At 40.2% G+C, this 25755-nt stretch overlaps 1 protein-coding gene across 1 annotated transcript in view; it reads right to left on the bottom strand.

The window, feature by feature from the left end:
* Nucleotides 1-23432, bottom strand: part of STAT4 (signal transducer and activator of transcription 4) — a 38595-nt gene extending 15163 nt beyond the window's left edge. The window contains exons 1-10 of the mRNA XM_010016829.1: nt 23301-23432; nt 21634-21778; nt 9308-9406; nt 8451-8543; nt 6433-6511; nt 4128-4213; nt 3120-3271; nt 1789-1947; nt 827-919; nt 30-89 (exon numbers count right to left, since the gene is read on the bottom strand). Of these exons, the coding sequence (XP_010015131.1) occupies nt 30-89; nt 827-919; nt 1789-1947; nt 3120-3271; nt 4128-4213; nt 6433-6511; nt 8451-8543; nt 9308-9406; nt 21634-21778; nt 23301-23428 (1094 nt within the window). The 5' untranslated portion in view covers nt 23429-23432. The remainder of the gene's footprint in view (nt 1-29; nt 90-826; nt 920-1788; nt 1948-3119; nt 3272-4127; nt 4214-6432; nt 6512-8450; nt 8544-9307; nt 9407-21633; nt 21779-23300) is intronic.
* Between the last annotated feature and the right edge of the window lie 2323 nt (nt 23433-25755).

Below are 25755 nucleotides of genomic sequence, written 5' to 3'. Positions count from 1 at the left end.
GAGAATATCTTCACTTCAAAGTTCCTTACTTGTCAATAGTGGCTTTCACTCTGATCTGGTAGTTCAGCTCTGGCAATTTAATCAGCAACCTTCAAAATAGAAAATGTAAAAGTGAATGTTAATAGAATAAATTTCTCACCAGAAGATATTAGAGACAGCTGCTTCTCACTGAAGTGTCTGAAATGATTATAAGACGAAAACAGATTAGGCATTTAGGATTGTATCATGATTTACAGGGTTTTGTATGCTCATAAGAGGAGCTGGGCTGTTCCAGTGGCAAGTGTTGTACCCTCCCTGCAAGTATGTGGGAAAGTTAGTATGTGTTTGAGGGAATGGCTAGAGAGACAACAGAGAATTATTCTTTTTGCTGCAAGGTAGAAATGAGACTTCTTCTCCAGTCTTCACTTTTTTCACAAAATCAGGCAAGGACACAGTGGGAGACAAATCACTTCTCATCGATCCACCCAAGTCACCCCCAAATGCAGGAATTTCTCAAAAGTGGTTCTGAGTATTCTGGTGTTGGCTTGTATGATGGGGATTGTTCTTTACTCAGCTTGCAATATCATTAAAACAAGAATTCAGTGCCTGCAGAACCCTGAAGGAACTGACTTTTGGTCACAATCTGCCCTTCTTCCTCACACCGATTTACTCTTTATGGCCACTTATTACAAGTGACAGGTCCTGTGGCCGTTATCCCTATTCCAGAAAATCTCCCTGGGGTCAAAAGGCTCTCTAACACAAGTTGGTCTGCTTTGCTTTCTAGATTCAACTAGGATAAAATGCAGTATGCAAATGGAGGAGTTGATATCAGATTTCCCTTCCTTACCTTAGTTTAACAGTGAACTGTATTAATGTTTTAAGAACCATTGGCCTCTGGGGATGCGTTGGCATGCAGGGCTGCCTTTCAACCACGAACGAACTGTGTGAAAAGAAGTGAAACAATAGATTGTGAGGAATATGCATAAACAAGCAGCTGTATTAGGCAGAGTAGGGTGGGAAAGGAACTGCTTGTATCTCTTAGAGATTATGTGAAGTGGGAGCTATGTATTCCAACCCTCAGTTCTCAAAATGATCCAGTGGTCTAACCTAAGTTGACTTGTTCCATACATTAAAACATAACCCCCCAAGGCAACAATTCCATAGTCCTAAACTACCAGGTTGATAAATGTCTGGAAGACCAGGACTTTTATCAGAACCACATAACAAAGCATGAAAATACGCTGAGCCTGGCTCCAATGGAATTAAACAATAATTTTCTCTTTTTTCATTTTTTTATAAAAAAAAGTTGACTGTGTTTTGCTTTCAGATAGTAATTTGTGGTGTATCTCCAGTATAGCCAGTAAAAAAGGCAAGAGGGATGATGATGATAATTCATCTATTAATAGAAGGGTGAATTGGGCAGGAAAGATTATCTTGGTGGGGAAGAGGAAAGACAAGAAACAAATTGGCACCTGCCATTTAAAAAAACCACAACCAACCACCACAACTTTTCTCAGCAGTATGTACGTAACTGCTACTGAAATAAATGGATTTTGTGTGTTCACTGAGAGGCAGAACTTGGTCACAAACCTTTAACTGCTACACACAAGAAGCTGCCTGGCGCCTTCAGCTTCTAGGAGTTTTGATGGCAGTTGTACATACTTCTTACATTGGAAACTTGGTCTGCAAGATCCTCAGGGACTCACACTTGTTTTCATCTTTTGCCTTCTTAACAATATGGTCTCATTGTTGCCAATAAATCTGAGTCAGTTGAAATAAACTTATGTACATTGACAGTAGCTTACGTACTTCCGGAAAAGGTTGTACAGCAGAAAGTTGACTTTTTCCAGCAGCTGAGGTCTTTGCACTGGGATCGGGTCCCCATCGTAAGTGAGTCTGGTCAACAGTTCATCCAGTTTTTCTAGCTGCCTTCTGACTTGAAAGAGACTCTCTGCCAACAGCGTGAAACTACAGCAAGACACAAGATTAGTTTGCAAACTTCCGTGTAAACCATTCCTTACAACATAATGGCCACTGAATTCCTTGCTTGGGGAAACCAGAATCAGTACTGACTGGTGCTTTCTAGCCTTATCCAAACTCATGTTCATTTATCTTTTGTTTACAGGAGTATATAAATACATCAGGCAAAGTACATACTTCATTTCAAAGGGAAATATTTACGCAGTGGGTGTCACCAACATCAATGCAATGCTCTTTGTGATAATCTGGAAGAAATATATACATGCTGCCAATGTCTTAGATGCAGAGCACCTGTGCCAATTTTAATGCTTTCCTATAGCTCAGTAGTTTTGCAAAATGTGGTCTTATTTAAAAGGATAATATTTATATGAAATGAGCAAGTTACCAAGATTGAGGAAGTGTAAAAACAGTAAAGGAAAATCAGATGCAAACACACTTGCTGGCAGTTTAACAGGGTATGTGTATAAAATCACATTTTAAAATTGATTTTTAACATCTTCATTGGAAAAAAAAGAATACTTCAGTTGAAAAAAAAGGGGGCAAATAAATACTTGTTTTTCTTCCAGCCTAAAAAGGTTCTTGGTTGGTTTCCTTCTTTTTTCTTCACCTTTTCCAGAAGAGAACTTTGATGAGAAAGAAATTATCAGGACATTGACATTCCCTGGCTGCTTTATCTTTTTAAATATAATGCTGTTTTCTTTTGATTTGCAATCACCTCTAGAGTTGCCAGCACAGAGACTAATGCCATTCAATTCCTGCATAGTTTGAAGTCTGGAGGAGTGATGTACCTAGTGAGTCAAAGCATAAAGTGTCTACCCAGCTCCTGCCTAGACAAAACTCCCACTGTCCTCAGTGACAAACTCAGTCAGCACAGTTCTTTCTCAAGCAAAACCCCCAAGAGGGCATGTATCGCGTATCTGGAACAACTGTCAAACCAAAAAATGAGTGATAGCCATGGCTCAGCCTCAGCAGTTCACTGTGATATTATTAATTCTGAATGGCAAATACTGTCCACCAAAACAAAAACGTATTTTTAGCTATTTACTTTCTTATCTGCTCTCGAATTTGCTGCTGTTGCAACTGATCTAAAGAATGCTCATTTCACGTGCAGCAGACTTCCTGTGGTTTTCAGTGGAAACAGAAGCTCAAGGCAAGTTTACCAGTTCTGGAGCTGATCAAGCCCACCATGGAGAGGACCCCCGATGCAGGCAATCTGCTGCCGCCTCTTCCAGTCCAGCAGCTCTTCAGTCAGCATGTTGCTCATAAGCATATCGATTTCATGAATCACACGCCCTATTTTACTGAGTACTTCCTGTAAAATAGGAGAGGTGTCACTAACTGACCACAGGGAACAGCCACAAAAATCAGCAATTATCATAAATGCTGATTACATTGGTTCTCAATTATTTTGAAAGTAACTGTATTTAGTCGCTACCACTTCAGTCTCTAACTCAGAGGTGACTGGATTCGTCACTTGAAATTAATCCTGGATCTTTATGAACTCTTCCTCAGTAAAACATCTTTTCTGGGGGGTGGGAGGGAGGATTGTTGCATTCTTTGTACGCATAACACCTTCAAAAAGCTGACACTTACAAGCACTTTCAAAGTCAGAAAGTTCTCCTTTTGATTTGCATCACATCCAGTGCCTTAGGTTTTTTGCTTGCTTGCTTTTAACAGTAAAAAGTACATGGACTCAAACAAATTGCCTAAATGTACAGTTTTCCATGCCAGCAAAGAAGCGCTCAGGGGAATATTTGTCGTATTTGCAAGTCTCACTTACTGAACAGAGCAAGTACCATTGGTGGGTTGTGGAGTTTTCTGGTTTGTTTTTTCTTGGCAATTATTACATTACATTTACTTTGACTGCATCTTATTTACTTTAAAAGCTGCAGACTGCCAGCTAAGTTATCCATTTAGCACAGCTTGTAAGTGATGACCTTACTTTCAAGGTGTGCAGAACCATATCCTTGATTGAGCCATTATTAAATTGCCAGTTTCTTAACTGCTAGGTAAAATCACCCATACCCACCCAAACTTCCTGTGGATTTTTAACTCCTGTGTTATTTGTTGTTCTGAGAGGATAATCTAAAAAGGCACACATATGCACTTGAGTATTTGGTGTGGGAATGAGGGGAGAAAGCAAAGGAACCACAGAACATGTCACGAACCTTTCTCTTGTAGTCTAAAGTATTGAGCATCGCCTGCAAGGCCAACATTTCCTGTTTAATGAGGGCACTGTTTTTGTCACTCTGCTCTGCAGGGGATGAAAAAAAAAGCATTATAAATGTGCGCGTGGCTGCGTGTGAGTGTTTGTAAGAGAAGAAGGGGAAGAAACCACAACCAGACTGCAGCATGAACGAGTGAAAAAAGAAACTGCAGACATCAATAGGTTATACAATAGCGTATTGCATTTGAATGGACTAACCTTAGTACAAGTTTAAGATAAGGTTTTATGACTCCACTCTTTACGTGTGTATGTAGAACAGGAAAAGGTAGAAAACAAACTGATGATACCTAGGAATCTATAAATTTCTGTGTATTATGTACATCTGTCTTGGATCAATGATTGGTCTCTACACTACTGAATCATGCTCATGAGGTCAGCAGTCAGACTTAAAGCTCTTTGGACTTGACGTGAGTTACGTGTCTGGCTGAGAGAATGGAGGTTAGGCATTTGAAACGGAGATAGGGTGTTCATCGCCGTGGGGATTTCAGCAGCCAGGACTACTGATCTCACTGGGTATTTCCCCCTCTATTTCCCTTCTCTGGATCATGCATTAGTTTCAAGCTTCCCCAAGCTTGCCCCATGCTCTTCATATGCAGGTCTTCCCCCACCCTCACTTTCCCCCACCTTTTGCTGCTCTGCATCTTTCACGCCACCTTCAGAAAAGAAATGGGTGCCAACTGTGCCTCTGCTGAGCTCCAGCCTGACATCTTCATGTTATGTTAGGGTAGATGCTTCAATAGAGGCAGACAAGTAAGCGACTGTCAGCTCAGCCATACCAACTGCTCACACATATCATAAGGTACCTCAACCTGGCTGTGCTGGTGTAGAGCGTTTGTTGACACGGTGAAATTTTAAGCCCTGAAAGTCATTTATGTAAGCATGTTTCATTTCTAAAGTGGGACAGGCTTCAGTCATCTGTGGTCAACAGTTATGATTGGCCTGATGACTGACAACTCATTAAACCATGGCAACTTGATCTCTTCTGACTGCCTGGATGTATCAGGCCTTAAACATAAAGGACTGACATGTTGAAGAACTCAGACATTTCAAGCCTGGTATCTTTGCATGGTCAAAGGGAAATAATATGAAGATATCTGAGCAGACACAAGTGGACCTCAGTTTCTTTTCTGAAAGAGATCATGCAACAACTGTTGCCATGTGCAGATCTCAACCATCATAGGCTGATTAAACATGCATTGAACGCTTACCAGTTGGTTATCACCACTGTAGTCAAAAAAAGAACATAAAGCCAAGTTAGAGGCTAAAAAATCAGTTTTGCACAACTCTACTAGGGAAGAGAAGAGGCTTTTCAACATCCTGCCAAGGAAGGGCCATGTCAAAAGTGAGGAAAACGGAAAATAGGTTCTTTAAATTAGGAAAAGTACTACTGTTCATGCCATTATGCAGCTTATCTATAGAAAATATCTATACTTGTTTGACAAGATCCTCTTTACCTTGTTAACCCCAAAAACTTATTATGTTCCAAGACTTTATATACACCAAAAATCCATTTTTATGTTTACATACATTATCTGAGTAACTGTGCTGGTTTTGGTTGGGGTAGAGTTAATTTTCTTTGTAGTAGCTAGAATGGGGCTGTGTGTTGGATTTGTGCTGGAAACAGTGTTGATAACACAGGGATGTTTTAGTTATTGCTCAGCAGTGCTTACACAGAGTCAAGGTGTTTTCTGCTTCTCACCCCACCCCAATAGTGAGCAGGATGGGGGGCACAAGGAGCTGGGAGGGGACGCAGCTGGGACAGCTGACCCCAACTGACCAAAGGGATGTTCCATACCATATGGGGTCATGCTCAGCATATGGAGCTGTGGGAAGAAGAAGGAGGGGGGGGACACATTTGGAATGATGGTGTTTATCTTCCGAAGTAACCATTAACCATTACACGTGATGGAGCCCTGCTTGCCTGGGGATGGCTGAAGACCTGCCTGACCATGGGAAGTGGGGAATGAATTCCTTGTTCTGCTTTGCTTGTGAGCATGGCTCTTGCTTTACATATGAAACTGTCTTTATCTGAACCCATGAATTTTCTCACTTTTCCTCTTCTAATTCTCTTCCCCTTTGTAACGGGGCGGGGGCAGGGGGATGAGTGAGCAAGCAACTTTGTGGTGCTTAGTTGCTGGCTGTTGTTAAACCACACTAGTAACACACAAAAACTCCCTGATACTGGGTTCTAGCTGCAGAATCAGCCATTTCCCAGGCAATTTAAAAATTATTGTAAAAAGTCTTACCTAAGCTTTGTATTGTTTTATACCTGAAGTCAAATTCCTCTTGCAAGTCTTCCAAGTACTTGACATCTTGGTCAGTCATCTTTTCCAGGGAAAAGAAAGTAAAGTTATTTGGGTTTTCACAGTGACATAAAAAGGAATTTGTTTAGTAATGGGCATAATGTAGTATTTTCCTTTCCTACCATTTGAAAAACCCTAATCAGTTTATTATCTCGTAACCTTTAACAGAGATGATTGAATTATAAATGCACATTTATAACTATATATTACATATATAATATGTAACATATTGAAACTACAGATTAATTTTACTCGTTCAGAAAGCCAACTATTATTCTCTCACCCTCAGTCAAACAGGTGTTGATACAGCTTAACCACTTGCTTACTAGTTCAGTTACACCGTGAAAGTAGGAATGATTCCATTTAGCCTGAGCTAAATTAAAATTGTTATGCCAATAATGTAACACTCTTCTTGGAGCTTTAAAATGAGGCAAATGGATTATTTTGCATTGACTTCAATGGAATTGGAATGGGGTGTGCAAAGCCAAGTAAGGTGAAGCCAGAGACAGGAGCAGAAATCAGAGACCTTATTTGGAGAATTAGTTAAGACTTTGGGTAAAGAACTGAAGCATTTTTGCTGCTTTGGCTTTTTGCAAGGGGTTGTTTTCATATGTACTGCAAAAAGTCGAGAAGGTGTTTTCTGGTAACCAAACAATGCTAATTCAAAAAAAACCACATCAAAAGAAGGAAAATAAAGCTGTAGGCAATCATCTGTTTTACTTCGAAGGTCTGTTTCTGTGCTGTTTATAGGAAGCCTAGATTCTGCCAACAACTCATAAACAACCCGTTTTAGTTGCCTGAGATGTGCAAGTGCCTGTCAAAATACAAATGCTTGCTAAATTAGGACACACAGAATTAGCCATTTTGGTTTCCTCTTTATTTTGGAGAGTAGACTCTTAAATTATATGTGTAAGGCATGAAATTATATACACAAGGAATTGGCTGATTTCTGTGTTCAACTTAATTACCTACTAAAAAAACCTTGCATCTAGAAATCCTTCTCATTTTCACTGGTCTCTCAGGGCTGCACTTCCCCACACAGGCAGAAGGAGCAGCATGGTAGCCTGCTGGGTTGCAGCTTTGCTTTTGCTCTGCAACTCTTTTAGCTTTATACATGTATAGAGATCTAGTATCACATTCTTCTAAAACTAGCTTTATCCTTATGAAGGTTCTGTTTCTTCCACCCTTCTTCCCCATGTAAGGGAGGCACTGAGGGAGGCACTGATGAGAAAATGCTACTAGGACCTCTTTCAGCTATACAAGAAGTGTCGCTCTTGAATGGCATATAATGGGTATTTCAAATATAACATCTGCATGGAGACTGCTGCAGAGCTGGAAGTGGGGCTGGAATAGTAAAAAGGCTGTAGGTAACTTGGATCCTTACCCTGCCTTGAACTGAAGGGGCACATATTCTCTGACTGAGCTTTCAAGGTCTCTGTGGGACATCACTACAGGTTTGGCTCAGTCCAGCTTTGCCCTGCAATGGCATGGGAAACTCCTGGGGAATTGTTAACCATCAGCTCCCGGTGTTCTCCCCTCATGTCTCCTAAACATGTAATTATGTCACGTAGCCTTCAGCTTTACAAAGTTCTTGGTATGTGACTCAGGGGTCAGGGCAGCTCGCTCCTGCTGACCCAACTCAGAGAGGTGAAGTTGCAGAAATCCATTTACTGAACCTCACCTCTTTTTAGAGACAGTTCGTATGTTCTTATTGCACTCAGTGGGCTGCCTGCACCTCACATGAGTGGGATAGCTTTAAAATAGGTTGGACCCAGAGCAGCTGTAAAAACCTGAGGACCCAGGTCCTGAGTAGTTAGTCTGGGCTGAGGCCCTCATAAGGACTGAAAATGGTTGGCGCAGCTTGTTAGCAGAAGTATTTGAGCTACCCAGCTTAAAGATAGTTCAGGTATGTCAGTGTGAATCATGGCTGTGTAAACAGCAAATAGGACAAAAATAAGTACCTGAGCACTGTTCTTGATGGCTGACACTTTGTGTTCTACGTTTCTTTGTCGTTCTGAAACAACGGAGTTCTGCAGAGACTTTTCCAGCGGCCCCTGGAACACATGGAACAGATAATGGGTGTCACTAACAAGTGACAGTAACTGTACTGCAAGTTCTAGCGTAGAGAGGGAATTCAGAAGCTGGTTTTGAGACTGGTCTAAACAGACAAATCTGTTTAGTTGCACGGATTTGAAGAACGTGCTGCTTTAGCTTTGATATCCAAAAGTTGAAAGGGTGTGGATATACTGCAAACCTTAAACATCTAGTCAATTAAAGAAACCGAAACATGGATGATTAGATTTCTTAAAAAGACCTGATACTCATATAAGAATACTTACTGCATCCAGGGGTGATTAAAAAGAACATATTTGACTTAAAAATTCTATCTGGGTTCTAACTATGTAACAATTTCCCCAGATAGTTTTATGGTGTTTGAAGAAAAAACTTAAAAATTACATATAAAACCCATCAATGCCTTTGCAGTGTATCAGATGGAATGTCTTTTACATTGCATAATTAATCTGAACTGATGCACTGCATAATTTAAAATATACACATCTGTTTTGCAAAGAATAATCTCTTTAAAGCCTTTTCCACAGATTAGAGTCTTTGAAGATTAGCTGTGACATAGAAGTCACTTATAGCAACGCTTGCAGCAGTAGAGCCACTAATGAAGTACAAATATGAATTTAAAGGGCAACCTGTGCCAACCCCTAGCACACACAAATCACTCTAGTGAAATGAAAGGACAGGATCTGGTCCTAAAAGCATGTGAGCAGATTAACATGGAGCAGATTAATCAACTGTAATTCATTACCTGTACTGGCATGCTAGCTGCAGCCAATATTCTTCTTTCTTCTCTTAAACAGTTTGAGATGATCACTGCTATGTGCATGGGGTTACCATGATATTTGCCCTGCAAGCACAAGTAAGTACAACTTTTAAAAATTCAGAATTCAAGGTGTCCCTCTGGAAATCCCAGTGTGCTTCAGTGTCTATGAACTACAGTTTGGTGCAGGTGGAAAAGACTCTCCTACTGTTCTTGACCTTTGTTAGTGCTGGTTCAGTGCAGCATTAGTTAGTGCCATTGTCATTGAACATTCTTAATAACGTTCTACAGAGATTATGAAGATACAACTCTGATGTACATCATCTGAAGATCAAATTGCTGCGCTGCTAACACAGCTGTTTTGAAAGGGCTTTCCTGTCAGCCTACTCTGTGCATGATTTTATCGTGTCTTCCATTTTCAGTAGGAGGTTGCTGTTGGCATGTAGCACTTTTGCCAACAAAAAATGGTAATCATATCAATACGGTAACCATGCAAGCAGAAAAGCTTCCTCAGCATAAAGCAGAAGACTTCAGTTTTAATGTCTATGAACTATTTAGCTAGAGAACCAAAAAAGATCTGTATTTTTACACCACCATAAGGTGTAGATTTGCTGATGCACTGAGGGCTGTGCACAATTTGAACTAATACTCGTTTGTGCTGTATTTATCAAATGGGAATGATCGAGGACTCTCAAACAGGTTCTGGCATGGTGATGTATACTTATAGTGTTTCCCAATACCCTTCATGCCTTTTATTCAGTATTCACATATTCATTCAGATGCCCTTTATTCAGTGCTCATACATTTTTTAGCCATTCATTAGAATTAATCTTTTCCTGTATCATTTCCAGTTCTGGACTTGTTCTATTTTCTTCTTTCTAATTAGTTTTTATTCTCATCATATTTTGCTTCCACTTGGAACTTGATTTATTTTTGCTTCCTCTGAATGTGACAAAATAAGTTTACACATACTTATATTGATGCTGTATTTTCCTTTAGTATCTCATACCTATTATTGTATCAGAAACAAGGGTATGAACACATCTGAAAGAAATGTGAACACACTGCTTCTATATGCCAGCTACTATGATGACAGTGAACATGAATTTCTAACACTTTTTACTAGACAAACAGAACTGAATCTTTTCCTGGGTGCTTTTGTATGATATCTAAATAATCTGAAAGGCTTTTTCGTAGTATGTTTTGACTTCAATTACAAGGTAAAGAAATATTATATTAAAAATGGTAATTTTAATGATGAGACTTGGTTCGAGCTGCATAGTTTTAAGTACCATGCTGTTGGTTATAGCATGGTTCCAGGTAGAGACTAAGGTGAAAGACATAGGACTCTTAAAACTAACTAATTAATGTACAAAGTGTTCCCTTGTAGAGAAGCTTTGACTGCTGTGGGATTGTTAGTAACGAAACTTAGCTTTCTAGCATTTCTAGGTTTTCTGAAGTTTTCTCAAGACAAATAAAGTACATGCCCCACAGTGCGACCAGTGCTGTGCTTCCTTTGATCTCTTTAAAAGTGGTTCAGGGTGGTGCTTTACTCCACCAATCATGTGTTTCAATTGCCCTGAGGGACAGGAGTGATGCACTAGACTATCATTTTAAGACTTTTCTCTGGAAAAAAGAAGTGGTGAGCAATACTGCACCAAGACAGGCAGTCTCAGACCAAACCCTAAACATGCCCTCCTTGCTGGGCGGTGAGAGGGGGCTTTAACATTAAGGATACACTGCTGATTTCCATGTCAAACAGTGCCAAAGATCTGCTATTACTCAATGCTCCCTGCCAGCTTCTTGGCTGTAGGGCTAGTAATTATGTCCCCACTGCACACTTTCTTCATCGCAACTGAGCTTCAGGTCCAAGAATATATCTGTAGCCTGCTTTATTGAGCATATGCCTAAACTGTCAGTGCGTAATATCAGCATGTAATTTTGGGAAGGGAATACAGGAACATGGGAGGATGGCTATGCTCTTCCTGAAAAAGATTAAGAGTGGACTGGAGCTTCATGTGGAAGTAAGGTAAAGGTAGGGTCCAACAGCAACAGCCAGAGAAAAGTAACTGCTGCAAAGAATGGTTGTGCTCCTGGCTGTGTGGTGCCAGCCCTTGTTTCATGCCCGTCTGGTGCCTGGCTCCTTAGCAAGCCAGCCAGTTGTTGAGGACTAAGAGCATGTGAAGTCAGCAGAGGTTAGCTGGGAGAGGAGAGAACAGGCCTGCCTTGTTTCTGAAGTCAGTCATGTTGCTCAGCCTGTCTCACCTGTCCACACCTTGATTAGAGGGGAAAAAAAGTCACCTTTTTAATGAGGCTTGGGATGAAAGCTGCGGTGAGAAATCTGGTGTAAATCCATGGATGTGCATATTAATTCTTCAATTAATGTCTGTTCATTTCTGCTTGTTGCTGTTATTCTTTTTTGGAAGTAAACCAGGGTCTCAATTTACACACAGATGGCTACTATATACCACGTGCTAGTTCCTATAGCCGATCTGAAGCTACAAAGCTTAAGGAGTATTTGGTCCTGGCCTACCACTGCCCAACAGAATTCAAGCACTCACAGGGCTGATGGTTGCCTTTTGTTTCTGCCCTGTGACAAGAAGGAGTCAAACCAAAGCTATTTACTAAAGCCAAGAAGAAATAAAAATCCTCTCTTGGAGCTGGAAAATGCATTTATATAGAAGAGGCACTTAAATAAAATCTTCTGACAGTGTGATGTTTTAAAATCCCCCACAAAACATGCCAGGTATTTGGGACTTTCCTAGCATTTCTTGATACTATTCATATGCAAAAACTCTGTCTCTCTTTTTTTCTTTGTTTCACTAAAAGAAAACCATCTGAATCAAGAGATGAATTGGAAATTCACTTGGTTTTTTTCTTATTTCTCTTCTAACTCGTAAAACCCTAGTAACAAGTTGTGCCCATAGTGGTTCCCATACTCGTGCCTGTCCGTTGCAGGACGTGTTCAGCACGATTGAGCTTAAGCAGGTACCAAGCAGGTTGACAAAGAACTGCCACCTGTACTCCTGGAGCAGAAGTCCCTCAGGTTGGAATAATGGTGGATCTCACTGATAGCTTCATTTGCAGTAATCTAGCAGTTGGATTGCAACTCAACAATAAAAATTGATAAATAATAAAATGTAACATTTTAATGTAAGTTACAATTAGTAACTTATTAAATAATAATTGCTAAAAGTCACAATAACCAATGTGTTTGACTGTCAAAAGAATAATAGTGAATTTCTTCCCCCCATGTTTTATACTTCTCAGAGGTAATTACGCTTGGTAATTATCCATCCCCTGCTAACTCCTGCTGTTCTGCACTTCCATTTTGTCTTTGGTTGAGGGCAGAATTTGTTCAAGATGACCTTCACTTCTGAATTACTAGTTGGAAATTATTTCCTATCATTGAAAGAGGTAGTATAAGTTGGAAAATAAAGGAAATACAACAACAAAAAAGCTTGGGATGCAGGAATCCTAACTTAATGTAACAAGAACATTGACAGCCAGGAAAGGAGGGAAGGGTGTGAATTCTGTAGTTACACAAAATTGTATTAATAAGTTTACATATTTAGGCAGAAAACTTATAACTGTGTTTTGATAAACACCGACAAAGAGAAATTGAGGATTCACTTTTCATCTGAAGTTTCAATTGGAAACATTAGTCTTATCTGCTAACATTACTGTAATTCTGTGGTTCTTAGAAAATTTCTTTTTCCTCTCTTCAGTTTTGATGAGGTCTTTCATATCATGATTCACAACAAACAACAACTGCTCTTATTTGGACTGGCTGCTTCTCAATAACCGCCAGCATGATGCTAAATTCAAGCAAATGGGGAAGTTAAACTTTCATTCTGAACAGCTGAAAATTTTCTCTGAATGCTGATGGTATTTCCTTGGGAGAAAACCTCTGTACCACCGCACAGCATGCACTCGCTCTGCCCCAGAGACATCTGTTGCAGTAGTATCTTACTAGATCGTGAACAACAACGAAGAGGCATTTCTGCAAAAAACAGTGTATATGTTGTAATGTGCCGAGTTTAGACCCTTTAGCCAAATTTTAAACCAGCTTGAACTATTTGGGATACGTTAAGATGCTTGTAATGTAGAAGCACGTCCTACAACCTCTAGAAAGTCAGGGGTTTGCCAGGTTATCTCCTACTTTTTCAAGGTGACCTAAAAAGAACTCGAGTAGGTTTTAGTGTTTTCTAATTCTGAAAACGTACTTCAAAATTTGGCTATTTCCCCCTGGAGGCGTGGAATTGTTAACTCGTATGACTGTTGATGTATTTTTGTTTAAGTTGAACAAGTATTTAAAGCAGCTGGTAGAAGGGAGATGGGACACAGAGAAATAGGAAACAGGATTACAAAGTCAAGCAAACCCACGTTTCCATTCCTGTTGCTCACTTGCAATATGCTGGTTTTACTCAGCATCTTCCTAGATAAGCAGATATCTCATCTTTCATGTAATTAAAAAAAAAGGGGGAGGGGGAAGAGAAAAAACCTTTATCTATTATTTTATTTTTGAAAGAAAAAAAAAACCCTTTGGTATAGTTGGGTATCTCAAAGAAAAGAGTGGGTAAGAAGACAACCATCCACCATCCACACTTATTTCTCATATTCATCTTCAAATATGACAAACAGCATTTTGCCTTGATTTGTTTTCTACCCTTGTTTATGCATCCAGGCCAAAAGTGCAATGAAGACAGTACTAGAATACAAAGAGTCTGTCCTTGTGTTACCCTGATATAGGTAAAGTGCTTGGGAGTTTTTTGAAGTCCTGTATTTGAGCAGGTAGTACTCTTACTAAAAAATCTTTTTCTACTAGAAAGATGGCTCTGTTTTATCTAGGTCTTTAAGAGGAAGTACCTGTGACACTATCTGTTTAGACTGCTCTTGTTGACTTTTATTTTTAGATTTCCCCTTCCTCCTCTCAAAATATGTGAGCGAACTTAAAGGCAACCTCATTGCTTTAGACAACTCCTGTGATGTGGGGGAAGTCCTAACACATAGGTCTGTAGTGTTGTACTTTTGCTGGTTTGGTATCATATAATGTGTAATTTCCAGAAGTTCCTGCCTTTGCTTTAGGGCATGTGCAACCAAATTGCAATAGGCAAAGCTATAAAAGCACAGCGACTGAGCTGTGAAGACACAGATCTTTTTTGCCATCTCCCAGTTTGCCCCCAGATTCCACTGCGGAGTCCCTCCCAGCAGACACTAAACCCAGTCAGGGAATAGTCTATAGAAACAGCAGATTTCTAAGGTAGGGTGAGACACAGCTACAGAACATATATGTCTGTAGGTCTTGTCATCAGATAGACAGTAGAGCTGCGCTGCCGGGGGGATGAATAATGCAGTGATGCTTCTTATTTAAGTGAGATTTGTTTCAGAATAAATACAAGTAGAGTGTTTCCTATCAAAAAGTGTAAAACAGCAGGAGAGACAGAGGACTGATTCCCCCCTCCCACTCCATTTTTGGACACAAATTGCTGGGTATTGTTAACTAATCTCTCGGGCAGATATTTGACTGCAACTGGGCCCTTAATACTCCAGAATGAACAAAGCCCATGAGAGGTTGTTTAGTTTGTTTGCTTGTAATTTTACTTCTGTTTCGAAGTTAACACTTATTTGTTCTACAAAACCAAACTGAAATATTTATAAACTGTTAGAGTTGTGTTCTTCACATAATAACTAGGAACTCAAAAATATTTTGCTTTTAGTAAGTAACCTTTTTTGGTCGTGTAGCAATAATTTTTACAAATCCTTACTAGCTGATGTGCAGTTTCCAGCCTGTGATGGCAAACAGCAGACAGCTAGCTGCTCTAGCACAGACTTCTGTATGGGGTTTCCCATTTGTAGGCCAAAAGTTTCTGTTAACAGTTTTAATAGTTGGACTGGAAAACTCACTGGGGGCAAGAAGCCAATAAAAAAATCAATCTGAATTGTATTAGGCAGTGGGACATACTGGTTCACAACACATTTCTTACTGTAATTTGTTGTTTTGCTGATCTGGCAGGTTACCTGAGCACTAAGGATGTGTAAATAACATTTTGAAATGGATCTTCTGTGGTATATTAGAAACTTTCTCTATTTTGTTCCATTCTCACCCTGTTGTAAGCTTTAACGGGAAACTGCAACTTAAACATCAATGGTTATGTTTCCATTCTTTTCAACTGTTTCTCAGCACAGTGCTTATTAGAATTGTTTGTGAAGTACTGATTGGAATGTCCTGTTTCAGATTTAATGCTATTTTGTCCTTTTTATTTGATGTACTTAAATATTAGGATCCCTCATACATGTACCTTTCCAGTACAGTGACTTGTGTAAACAGTCGCCTGAACTAAAAACCTTTATATGTTTATTTTAGATCTGTCTGGAGAAACACAAAGATGCTCCATTCTCATTTTAGGTGGAAACAAGCTGGGGAGTATAACTGGGAACCTGAAACAGAAATAAGAACACGCTACTGTGTCGTTGTTTTAAATAGCATCGTGTAAAGTAAGGTGCTATTTGTTTGTACTACTTCAAAACAGGGTGAATTTTATCTAGAAAGAAGTGCCATAATGTTAAAATACACTGATTGAGATAACAGAAGATACTTTCAGATGCTATTCAAGATCTTTCCATAAAAAAGTTAGGGCTGTATAGGAGAAAGAAATATGAGTAAAGTATTATTTCCTAACTTCATAGTGTTAACTGTAGTGCTTCCAAAGGCTTGTTTTGATATAACTGGTAAATCCGATGATTCTGTCTGATCTCTCCCTTTGTAAGCACACCCTGAGGTGCTAATGGTGTGGATGCAGACCTGCTCGTTCAGGCAGAATCCCTCTTGCCCTGCCTCCCCTCATCCTAGGTTCTAGCAGGGCTGGTGAGTGTGTAAAGTTCACCAATACCTGAGAATCTTCTGTGAGTATTAAATGAATATCATGAATATACATCATTTACAGCAAATTGTTCCCCAGAGCACACAGTATACTCATTAACTCAGGCTTCAATAGTAAATGAGCAGAGCAGCCTGTCTTATTGTTCCTGAAATCTGTTATTTCATTTTTATAAAGGAAGATTTATGTAATCAGATTTTCCCCTGAATACCGTAAACAGTGATGTGACACTGATGCATGTTGCCATTAATGAGAAGGGATTGCTTTCAAAAGCTATCTTGAGGCCAGAGTATAAATGACAGCTTCGATTATGAGTAGGACGATTCTGGGAATTTCTGCTTTTTCCTGCTGTTGTTGCCATGCGCCCATCGGGGTGTGCAGAACAGCCCATGGCTCTTCAGCTCCTGCGAGCTCACCTGAGCCCTCACACGGGCCAGGCTGCATCCCACAGAGCTACACCTTCTATAGCAGGTACCTGCTGAGTGCTCCAGATTTCCAGCTTGGGGTGTGAGGCAGGAGAACATCCCTGAGATGAACATCCTGGATTACACAGAGACCAACAGGCCATCACCCACCAGCACCGATCCTAAATGGAGCGGTGGGACACTGAGGTCTGGTGACCATCCCTGATTCCCAAGCTACTCCAAGTCTCCCCTGGCACGCTGCAGCCTGGCTGCTCTCCCCTAACCAAAGATCTTGGCATGTCAGTCAGGAAGATGGACAGTCCCCATCTTATATGAGTATCTCTTTATTTCACCAGTTGTCCCTGAGTGCTAAATCTTCTCCCGTATTGCACAGGAGCTTACATCAGGAACAGGCTAGCTGTCATTTAAAAACATTCCTTCTGAAAACTAAGATGGAACTGGTCATGGGCTAAGGTGGTGCAGACTGTTGCAGCTGCGGTTTGGCTCCTAGAAGTGGTAGGCAGCTCATTTAAGCTTAACATTTGCCCTTCACATTCTGTTGTCATGGCAGCAGCACAAACCATTGCCTTGCACAGCACTAAGCTGCTTTGCTTTTTCTCCATTTAGCTTTTAAGCAGGAGAAGGAACCATAAATACAATTTCCCCTCTTTTTCCCCCACTGCCTCCAAACATTTTCTTTCCCCATCCCTTTCCAGAATCAGTGCTGGGGGTGAGCAGGAGTTCTGCAGGAGAATGGACAGAGAATTTAACCTTAGCAAGTGACTGTGCTGTACTGTCTCCCACTGAAGAGCACAGCAACAAAAGGCTGCTTGCTATAAAAATGAACCCATTTTACTGACTAGAGAAGCAATAGTAATGTAAGGAGTAAATATGAAGGATTTTAACCTAAAATGCTGGCCCTGATTTATACCAGATTAATGTCAAGAAGTGATGTTTCAATGAAAGCAAGAAATAGAGAAGCAAATTGAGAGCTAGCAGTAACCTCAGCTGCTCAGCTAAGTTTCTCAGCACCGTTTTCAAGTCCTTATAACTTTCTAAAATTGCATGCCTCCTGATCAGTGTTTCTTTTGCCTCAAGGTCATTTTGGAAATGAACAGCAGCCTGAGCAGAAATGCCATGTTCCATAGTTATTCTCTAATGGTGAGGGAATAGGGATGGTCCCTGTGGCCTAAAAGCAAGGATGCCAGGCAGAGCAGTCTTCCTGCTAAGACTTCTACTCTTTGCCCTTGACAACACCTAAAATTGCCCAAAGCTATATTGCAATTATGAGCAGGCAAGTTCTCATTTCTTCCACTACTTCCATCACTATTTTCATGCAGCAACTAAGATGTTTATGTAAAGATGCTTCCGATGAAGTTCAGAATAGAATGCTTTCTCTATTTTATAACAGAAATTAATCCCAGGGAGATCTTTCAGATGAGGTGTCCTTGGCAGTAGTGCTGGTAACTCATAGGCATAATTCTCTCCAGATTCAACAACAGCATTAGGAATCTTGTTTTTAACGAATCCTTTGCTGTCTAGCAAACAGCTGCACAAGCCATTTGTAAAGTGAGCATTGCTGCTTCTTCTAAGGCTGCTCTTACTAATCTAGCTATATTTCTAATTAAACATTAGTCCCTCATTTTGCCTTTTGTCAAGAACTGCAGATTGTGTCTGAATGGCTTTTGTGTGTTCTCCAGTTTTAATTATTGTATTATTGCTACTGTCATAGTATTTAAGAACCTATACCAGAGCTCTGCAATAGTGATAAATGCTTGGCTTCCAGCATTATCTAGTTTGACAAGTATTACTCAATACAGTAACACAATTGGGCTCAAAATAATGAGCAAATATTGCACTCAGGTCATGTATTGAGGTGGAACAGCTTTGTGTGTGAGTGTGTGTGCACGCCGTACATGTGTCTGTATGTCTGTGTGTGTGGTGTAGAGGGGAAGGAAGAGGAGTGAACTGTGAAATTTCAAAGAAGTGCTTGCGCTAGAGAGCAGAGATAAAGGTGGGCTCATGGTAACCAACCTTCAGAGAAAATCAAACCAACACTGTTCACAGAGCCACCAGAAAGGAAAAGGTGTTCACAAATGCAGCTTTCTTCCCTTCTTAGGAAGTCGGTCTTCCCTCCATCCAAGGCAGTGAAAAATCTCACTAGTTTTACAGCGCACCCTGCCAGTCTCCCTTTCTCTAGGTGGCATGTTGGGACGAAAGGGACCATGGCACCGTGCTGTGTGCATCACTCACCTTTTACTGGTGTGGTCTCATGAAACCGTCATAAACTAGCTCCAATTGCAAGAGCTGGGTATCGGCAAGTGCATCCAGCTGTGGGTGGGGAGCCAAATGCCCAGTTCCGAATTTCTCATATATTCAGCAATAGAATGCGTTTAGTGATGCATTAAGAAAAATACATAATTTACATACCCAAGTTTGACATTACAGCAGCTACTGTCCATATTATGTCATATACGGTTCATATTCCATTAATTATATTTGACAGTTAATAACAAGAATAGGATGTCAGCTGATTACAGCTACCATAACATTTTTTTCCTGATGTACTTCCCTAACCAATAAAGCAATCATTTTAACAGCTGAAGCTCAGGAGACTTTCTGTGCACCTCATAGAACACACAGCCCATACTTTGGCTGAAAATGCATTTATCATCTATGTTCTAAAATTTAGAAGTTGTAAGATATTTTACACAAAAGTCCAAAATACCTGTGTCACAGATTTCTTGAGACACAGTTTAAGCTATTTGTCTTATCTAAAATCATTAAAAAAAGAATCTGGTCCTTCTCCAGCTTAGAGAAATTATTTTGGAAATAAGAATAGACTGTGGGTGATAGCGTGAAAGGTCATAAGAAATCATGAAAAGCTCTAATAGTGAAAGTGCTGTTCAGCATCTAGTGGTTCACACCTGTACTTTGAAAGTGAAGGACTAGCTTTTTATCTAAATACAGGTTATCTGCTGTCTTGATCCAGTAGAGAAAGGCAACACTATTAGCGATGGAGAGAGCTGATGTATTATTTTGCTCTCGAGACTGAGATCCTTTTTAACAAGTGGTATAATTCCAGCATAACACGTATCCTCTCAAGGAGTTCATCATGCTTTAGACTGCAAAGCTACAGACCTTTGCAACCCAAGGGAGTAGAGAGACCTTGCTGCTTGAGAAAGCTTGCTGAGTCAGGGCTTTGCAGCGCTACAAGGTGATTGATAGAGAGAACACTTTGGTGCATGTTGCAACTTGTGTGGCATTTCTTTCCAGAGCCAGCAATCAGTGAAATGACGGGTTAGGATACCCCATATGGACCTTTTCTGTTGTTTTATCTAGAGAACGAAAAGACTAGCTCTGTTATGTACAGTTGTGATGGGGACGCCTGAGTGTTTTGGCTTGTTCTGGACTCAGATCCTTGCTACCTGAGAAACCACTTAATCAGAAATTACTAAAAACTGCCCTTCTTTTGCTTTTCTGGAATAAGCCTCCTTTGCTTCATGCTCTGCGGGAAGCACACCATAATATAGTTTCCAAACATGCCAGGGCTTAAAGAAAATGGTTCTCATTCTGTCCGTTTTCACACTGCCTATTATGTAAACTTCGGCGTGTGTGCCCAAGGCCTGATTACTTGCCTTGCTATGCCCAATTTCACAGGGCGTGCAGAGCTGCCACCTTAAGATGTACTAAAAGTTTTAGAATAAAATAAATGGTGTGAAGAGAAGAAGGGACAGTGAGAGACCTTAGTTTTGTAGAGCCTGTATGTAAATACATACCAGTCCTGCTGCTGGTGCACATTATGGTGGTATGAGCATAAATGCACAATGTTTTAAGCCAGGAATACACCAATGCAACTGCTTCAGTGCCTTGAAATGTTCTTTCTATGGGTATGCTGCTGTGGGAGAATACCTTTACTAAGGTGATACAGCTCTCTTGGCCCTGCTGTGGTAAAGTGTGCCAAGACCATGACAGAAATAACAGGATTAACCTTTTTGCAGTTAGCGCCTAAAGTAGTTAAGTCAATTTGGTGTTCAAGCAGTATTGAAATTATGGGTAGGGCTGCTACACAAACCAGAAAAGAAACAAAAGCAAGTTTAAAGTTTCATGAGACAGATTGCTTGTTACCACTTTTTCTTCCAGTGTTATGCAATGGAAATACTGTCACATTTTTAAAAGACCTCCATTAGCGATAAAGAATAGAAAGACACAGAGCCCTAAAGAAAACAAAATAACTGGTAAGGTCATGCTAAGATTTTCCAGACCAGTACATATATATATATCTCAAATAAAGAAAATATTTTGCAAGCAATGTAATTGTCATTTAAGTACTTATGGAAAACACTATCAAAGGAGAGAAAAAACCCCAAACTTTCATTAAGCTTAGATGCATATCTGTTTTATGCTGAAGACAGATAGATGTCAGGAAGTAGGTGACTAATGAAGTGGAACTCCGAGAATCCTTGCCTTAGATAAACAATTATTAGAGAAGCATTCAGCCAATCAAAATAAATATCATTTTGCAGAAGCCTAATGGAAAATCCTTTAAGCTATTCATAACAAACAATCCCAGCTAAGCATAAAACAGCAAACATGCTAATGATTTACTGGGGTTTCTTTTTCAGGGTGCTGCTTTAAGCCCCAACTACATATTTTTATTCCGTAGTTAAGTATCTGTATGTGTCTGAAAAGTGGTAACTACGTTTGTGATAAACACAAACATCCATAAGCACTGCAGAGTCTCATTATTAAGAGCTCAGTGAAACACAGGCACACACAGAGCTAAGAAGCTGCAGCGCTTGCAAATGAACAGCACGCATTAAAATGTGAATTATCGTTCCACAAAGTAACAGCCAGTGGAATTACTATTTTGAATTATCTTGTTGAAGGCCTGGTCTTCCCATAGCTGCTGGAAGTCTACAGCAATCAGGACAGCTCTGAGCTGTGCACAGGAACAAACTGTTTGACAAAGGTTGGGCATTGCCTTTAGAAATCAGTGTGCAATTTGTCATCTGCAGTAACGACCCACCTGCAGCAGCTTCCTGATTCTTTTCAGGTTGTGTATTAAGAGAAGATTCTTCTCCTGTGAAACCCGGTCCAGCTGCTCATCCACTTGTATCAGCAAATTCTGTAACAGGATCGTTGCCATTGCTTCGTTGTTGGATGCAGCCTCCCTAAAGAATCAATAAATGAGAACCATGCATGTTTAAAATGTCACTGAGTGTCAATCTATCTGTACAGAAAACTGTAATCTATTCAGAAATCTAGACAGGGAAAAAAAGGCTTTAAATACATGGTGACTTGCATATAGTTAGAGGTTTGTAAATAATTGATTTTATGGTCTTTTTATTTATATTCATGTAGATACAAAGCTATAAAGACAGGGTGAGGATGTCCTTAGCACAGCCTATGGAGTCAGCCAGAGGGGAGACAAGCAGGGTTTTCTAGTTTCTGGTCCTGTGAATACATAAACATTTTTAGCTCACTTCTCAGAGGACATGGGGCTTACGCATGCTGTCCCTCTCACTCTGCCAGTCACACAGATACCATTTCAAAGTTGACACTGGGCTTGAGGTCCAAAAGATAGTATGTTCTTACAAATTTCATGTAAAACTGGCAGGCTGGTAGAAGAGAGGAATCCAAATTAGTGCCTCCGCTGAGGAAAATGGCAGTAATAACTTGCTGCAGGAGGCAACAGCCAGATGGCCAGTCAGCAGATATACATCTTCACACCAGGCACCAGATGAGCCTTCGCCCGGCCAAACTATTTGAGGATACAGGAAGACTCTGAAGCTATTGGCGAAGGGTGTGTAGGGGACAAAGGACACAAACACAAACAGAATCAGGCTTTACTGGTTCTGCTGTTTAGGGAACATGAAAGGCAATAACATTAGTGAGCAAAATAGAGGAAGATACACTTTGGACTGCATGGCATCCTTGTCCTTGGGATATTCTCTCTCCTTGTTCCACAAATGGCAGATGTCTGGTTTTGAGATATGCATGCTAAATCTGTTGAAAAGGAGCTTTTAATGTTTCCCATGTTTCTACAGCCCCATAAACACTGAGCTATAAACAGTAAGGAAAGATTATATTCCTTTCCAGATTTTTCTTCTTTTTTTGCAACAGTCCTCCAATAGTCTTGTGGATTTAGCATGAAAAATTAAGATGCCTCTTTCTGGCACGACTAATACAAGCTTTGTTTTGACATGTAGTTCAGAATTTTCTCAAAATAACTATCCAGTGAATTTGATGCAAATCTGTGCATAAATTCACCTTCTAGAGAACAGTTCCTGCGAATGGCTGCCTTGTTCCCCAAGATTATATATCCAGCTTTCAGTGCAGTTTCAGACCAGTGAGGAATTTTATGCTGTGAGAGGTAAATATTTAACATTTCCATTGAAAACTAACTTGCATTTGGTTGGTTTTTTTTTTTCTATGAACAACCTGTAATGCCATTAATTTGCTAGACCATTTTTACCGGATTTTGTTCAGGATTAAGTTCAAATAAAACCTCACCTCCAGATAGTCCTTAAATTTAACTTTGATGGTTCAATGGGCTAAATTCATTACTAGTGAATACTGATCTTGGGGTGCAAAGGCCTGCACAGTTTGCAAATGAGCACCCTAAAATCTGCCAGCTAATGAAAGAATTGGTCATGACTGTAATGATATGAGAGGGAATAAACGGAATCCTACCAATCTTGGCTTTCTATCCATTGTGCTAGTAGGTGCCGGATTTCCATAGGGAAGTTATCATCATAGAACTGGTCTACCTGCTCCAAAAACTTTATTTCCAGTTGCTGAACTTGACTCCATTGGGACATACTGCAAAAGAGAAGATAAAACATGTTTGCCATTGAAAGGTGAATATGAATTAATAATCCAAAGTGTATGAATCACTTTCATGGTAGTTCTTGTAATATAATGTTTCTGTTTATTCTGTCTTTCAAAATAGACAAGGCTTGAGTAAAGTTAAAGGGAAGAGGGAGAAGAAGGAAAAAAAGAAAGATATAACAGGGAGCAAGACCATTAAAAGAAGTTCTAGTTTTTACACTTGAATGGGTGCTTCTGCCAATTTTCTTCTTTAATGCAAATGTTTTGGGGTACTGTATGATGCTTATCATCATCCATTTTCTTCCTTAAAACAGGGAGACTTACACAGACTCTCTCACCAATAGAAATAGGTTAAGATTGCACTCCTCAAATCCAGGTAAAACTATTCTTATGAAAGAGTAGTAGAAAGCTCTCTCTGCTCTCTTCCTAGTGAATTCATACCACTCCATTTTTTCCTAAAGCCGTAATAGTTGTATGTTACTGTGCTGTTCCTAGGGCCCCATATATTCTGTTTGGAGAGTACTGTTTGTTTTCCAACCTAAATTGTTCAGCTAGTACATCTTTTCCATTTTTAATTGCCACAGAACTCTGAGATTTGATGTTACAGAAAGAAAAAAGATTGGGAAGCCTAAGTCGTATTAAAACTATAAGACAAGCAAGAATAGCATCGCCCAATGACAGGCTCTGAAATTCTTACTGGAAAAGCTATACCAAGCAAGTTTGGGCTGTTCACTGAGACAGTGGATTTAGGAGCTTGGTTGCTCCAGATTTTAGGTGGGCTGAATTAATACCTGCTTCTCTCCATGGACTAAAGAGGTTGTTTTGGGTGAGCAGGTTCTCCGTATAGACACCTCAGCCTGAACAACACTCTCAACTTAGGAGAACATTACCTTTCTGATACCTGCACTCTAGGGTTGCACCCCATCATTCATCATTAATCCCACTGGTGAAGACACCATTTTAACTGTGATTTTTCCAGTGCAGGAAAGACTAGAGATAACACGTTGCCTGAGGGCAGGCTATGCCAGGCTGTAACTTCTGATGTGGCATGTAGATAAAAAGTCAGGGTTGAGAACAGTCCACCATGGATGAGGAGAGGAGAGGGATGCCCTGGGGCCTGTGCCCTGGGATCTTGGTTCTATACAGTAGGCACTGCCCACCCTGACCCTGTACCAGAGGTTGTCTTCCCTTTCATTAAGGTGTTTGTTTGTGTTAACAAACTATGCAGAATCCAGTCATGGACTAAAGATTGCACTGCAGTAGGCCAACATATTACATCTGTTTGAACATTTCTGATAGGAATTTTTCTGGAAAAAGAAAAAAAAAAGATGAGGTTTCATCAAAATTGACATTTTTATGGAAAGCTGACCTTTTCATAAACAGCTTTCCTATTTCCAACTCTGAATCATAGTTTCAGAATGTCAACAGTTTGAAGTAGAGAATACATCATATTTTTAAAGCTTTGGTCTTTCATTTTGCATTTCCTTAAGTCAGAGGAGGAAAAAAAATAAAATCATGAAATATGACAAGGTGTAACAGTGTCCTGAGTACTTACTCATGCAAAAGTAAAGGTGACAGGTTTTAGTTTCTGCTTAACAAAGGCTGGACGGGATGATTCTATGTGTGGTATGAAGGACACTGCATATAACATCAACGGAAATGTGCCCAGTGACATTTCTCTCCTCTTTATTAGCTCCACCGAGAGAGGAAAATATATTGCCTGAACATTTACTCCATTTCTTTACATTGCTGAAAAGGAGTAGTACAAAGGAATTTTTCACTGTCTGCCTCGCTATACTGGCATTTACCATGGGCCTTATTTCTTGAGGTGCAAGAAACTAAGTCATGGTGCATTAATAACACTCAGAAATAAAATTAAGATCTGTAAGCCTGCTCACTTTTAGTGTGTCTTTTAATTGCAATTTCTGGTGAATTCTGGTGATGGCGATATCCTAAAAAGATTAGTAAGAAAACTTAGTATTACTGCAAAAAGAAAGGAAAACAGGCAAGATTTTGTGCAGGCTGCAATCCCCTTCGGCCTTCTACGTACCAGCCTGCAGGGATGCTCAGACGCATGGACACGTGGGGGTTTTGTAACGTGCTGGATCCCGGCATACATTCCCCATACATTGCACACAGGGAGCCGCACGAAAAGCCAAAAAAGCCGAGATAGCTGCTGTTGGTTCTGGATCGCCCCCGAGGGCGGCTAGCAGGAGCGGGCGAGGTGTAGCAGAGAGTAGCAAGATGCGGGCGATGTCAGTAGTGAGAGCGCAGCCGCTGCGCGCTCCGCTTCTGGCGTGGCCGGGTGATGGTTTAA

The sequence above is a fragment of the Nestor notabilis genome, unplaced genomic scaffold (assembly GCF_000696875.1).
Source record: "Nestor notabilis isolate BGI_N333 unplaced genomic scaffold, ASM69687v1 scaffold11146, whole genome shotgun sequence".
Classification (NCBI taxonomy): Eukaryota; Metazoa; Chordata; class Aves; order Psittaciformes; family Psittacidae; genus Nestor; species Nestor notabilis.
Note: the sequence above shows the minus strand (reverse complement) of the source record. Positions and strands in the feature narration are given on the sequence as shown.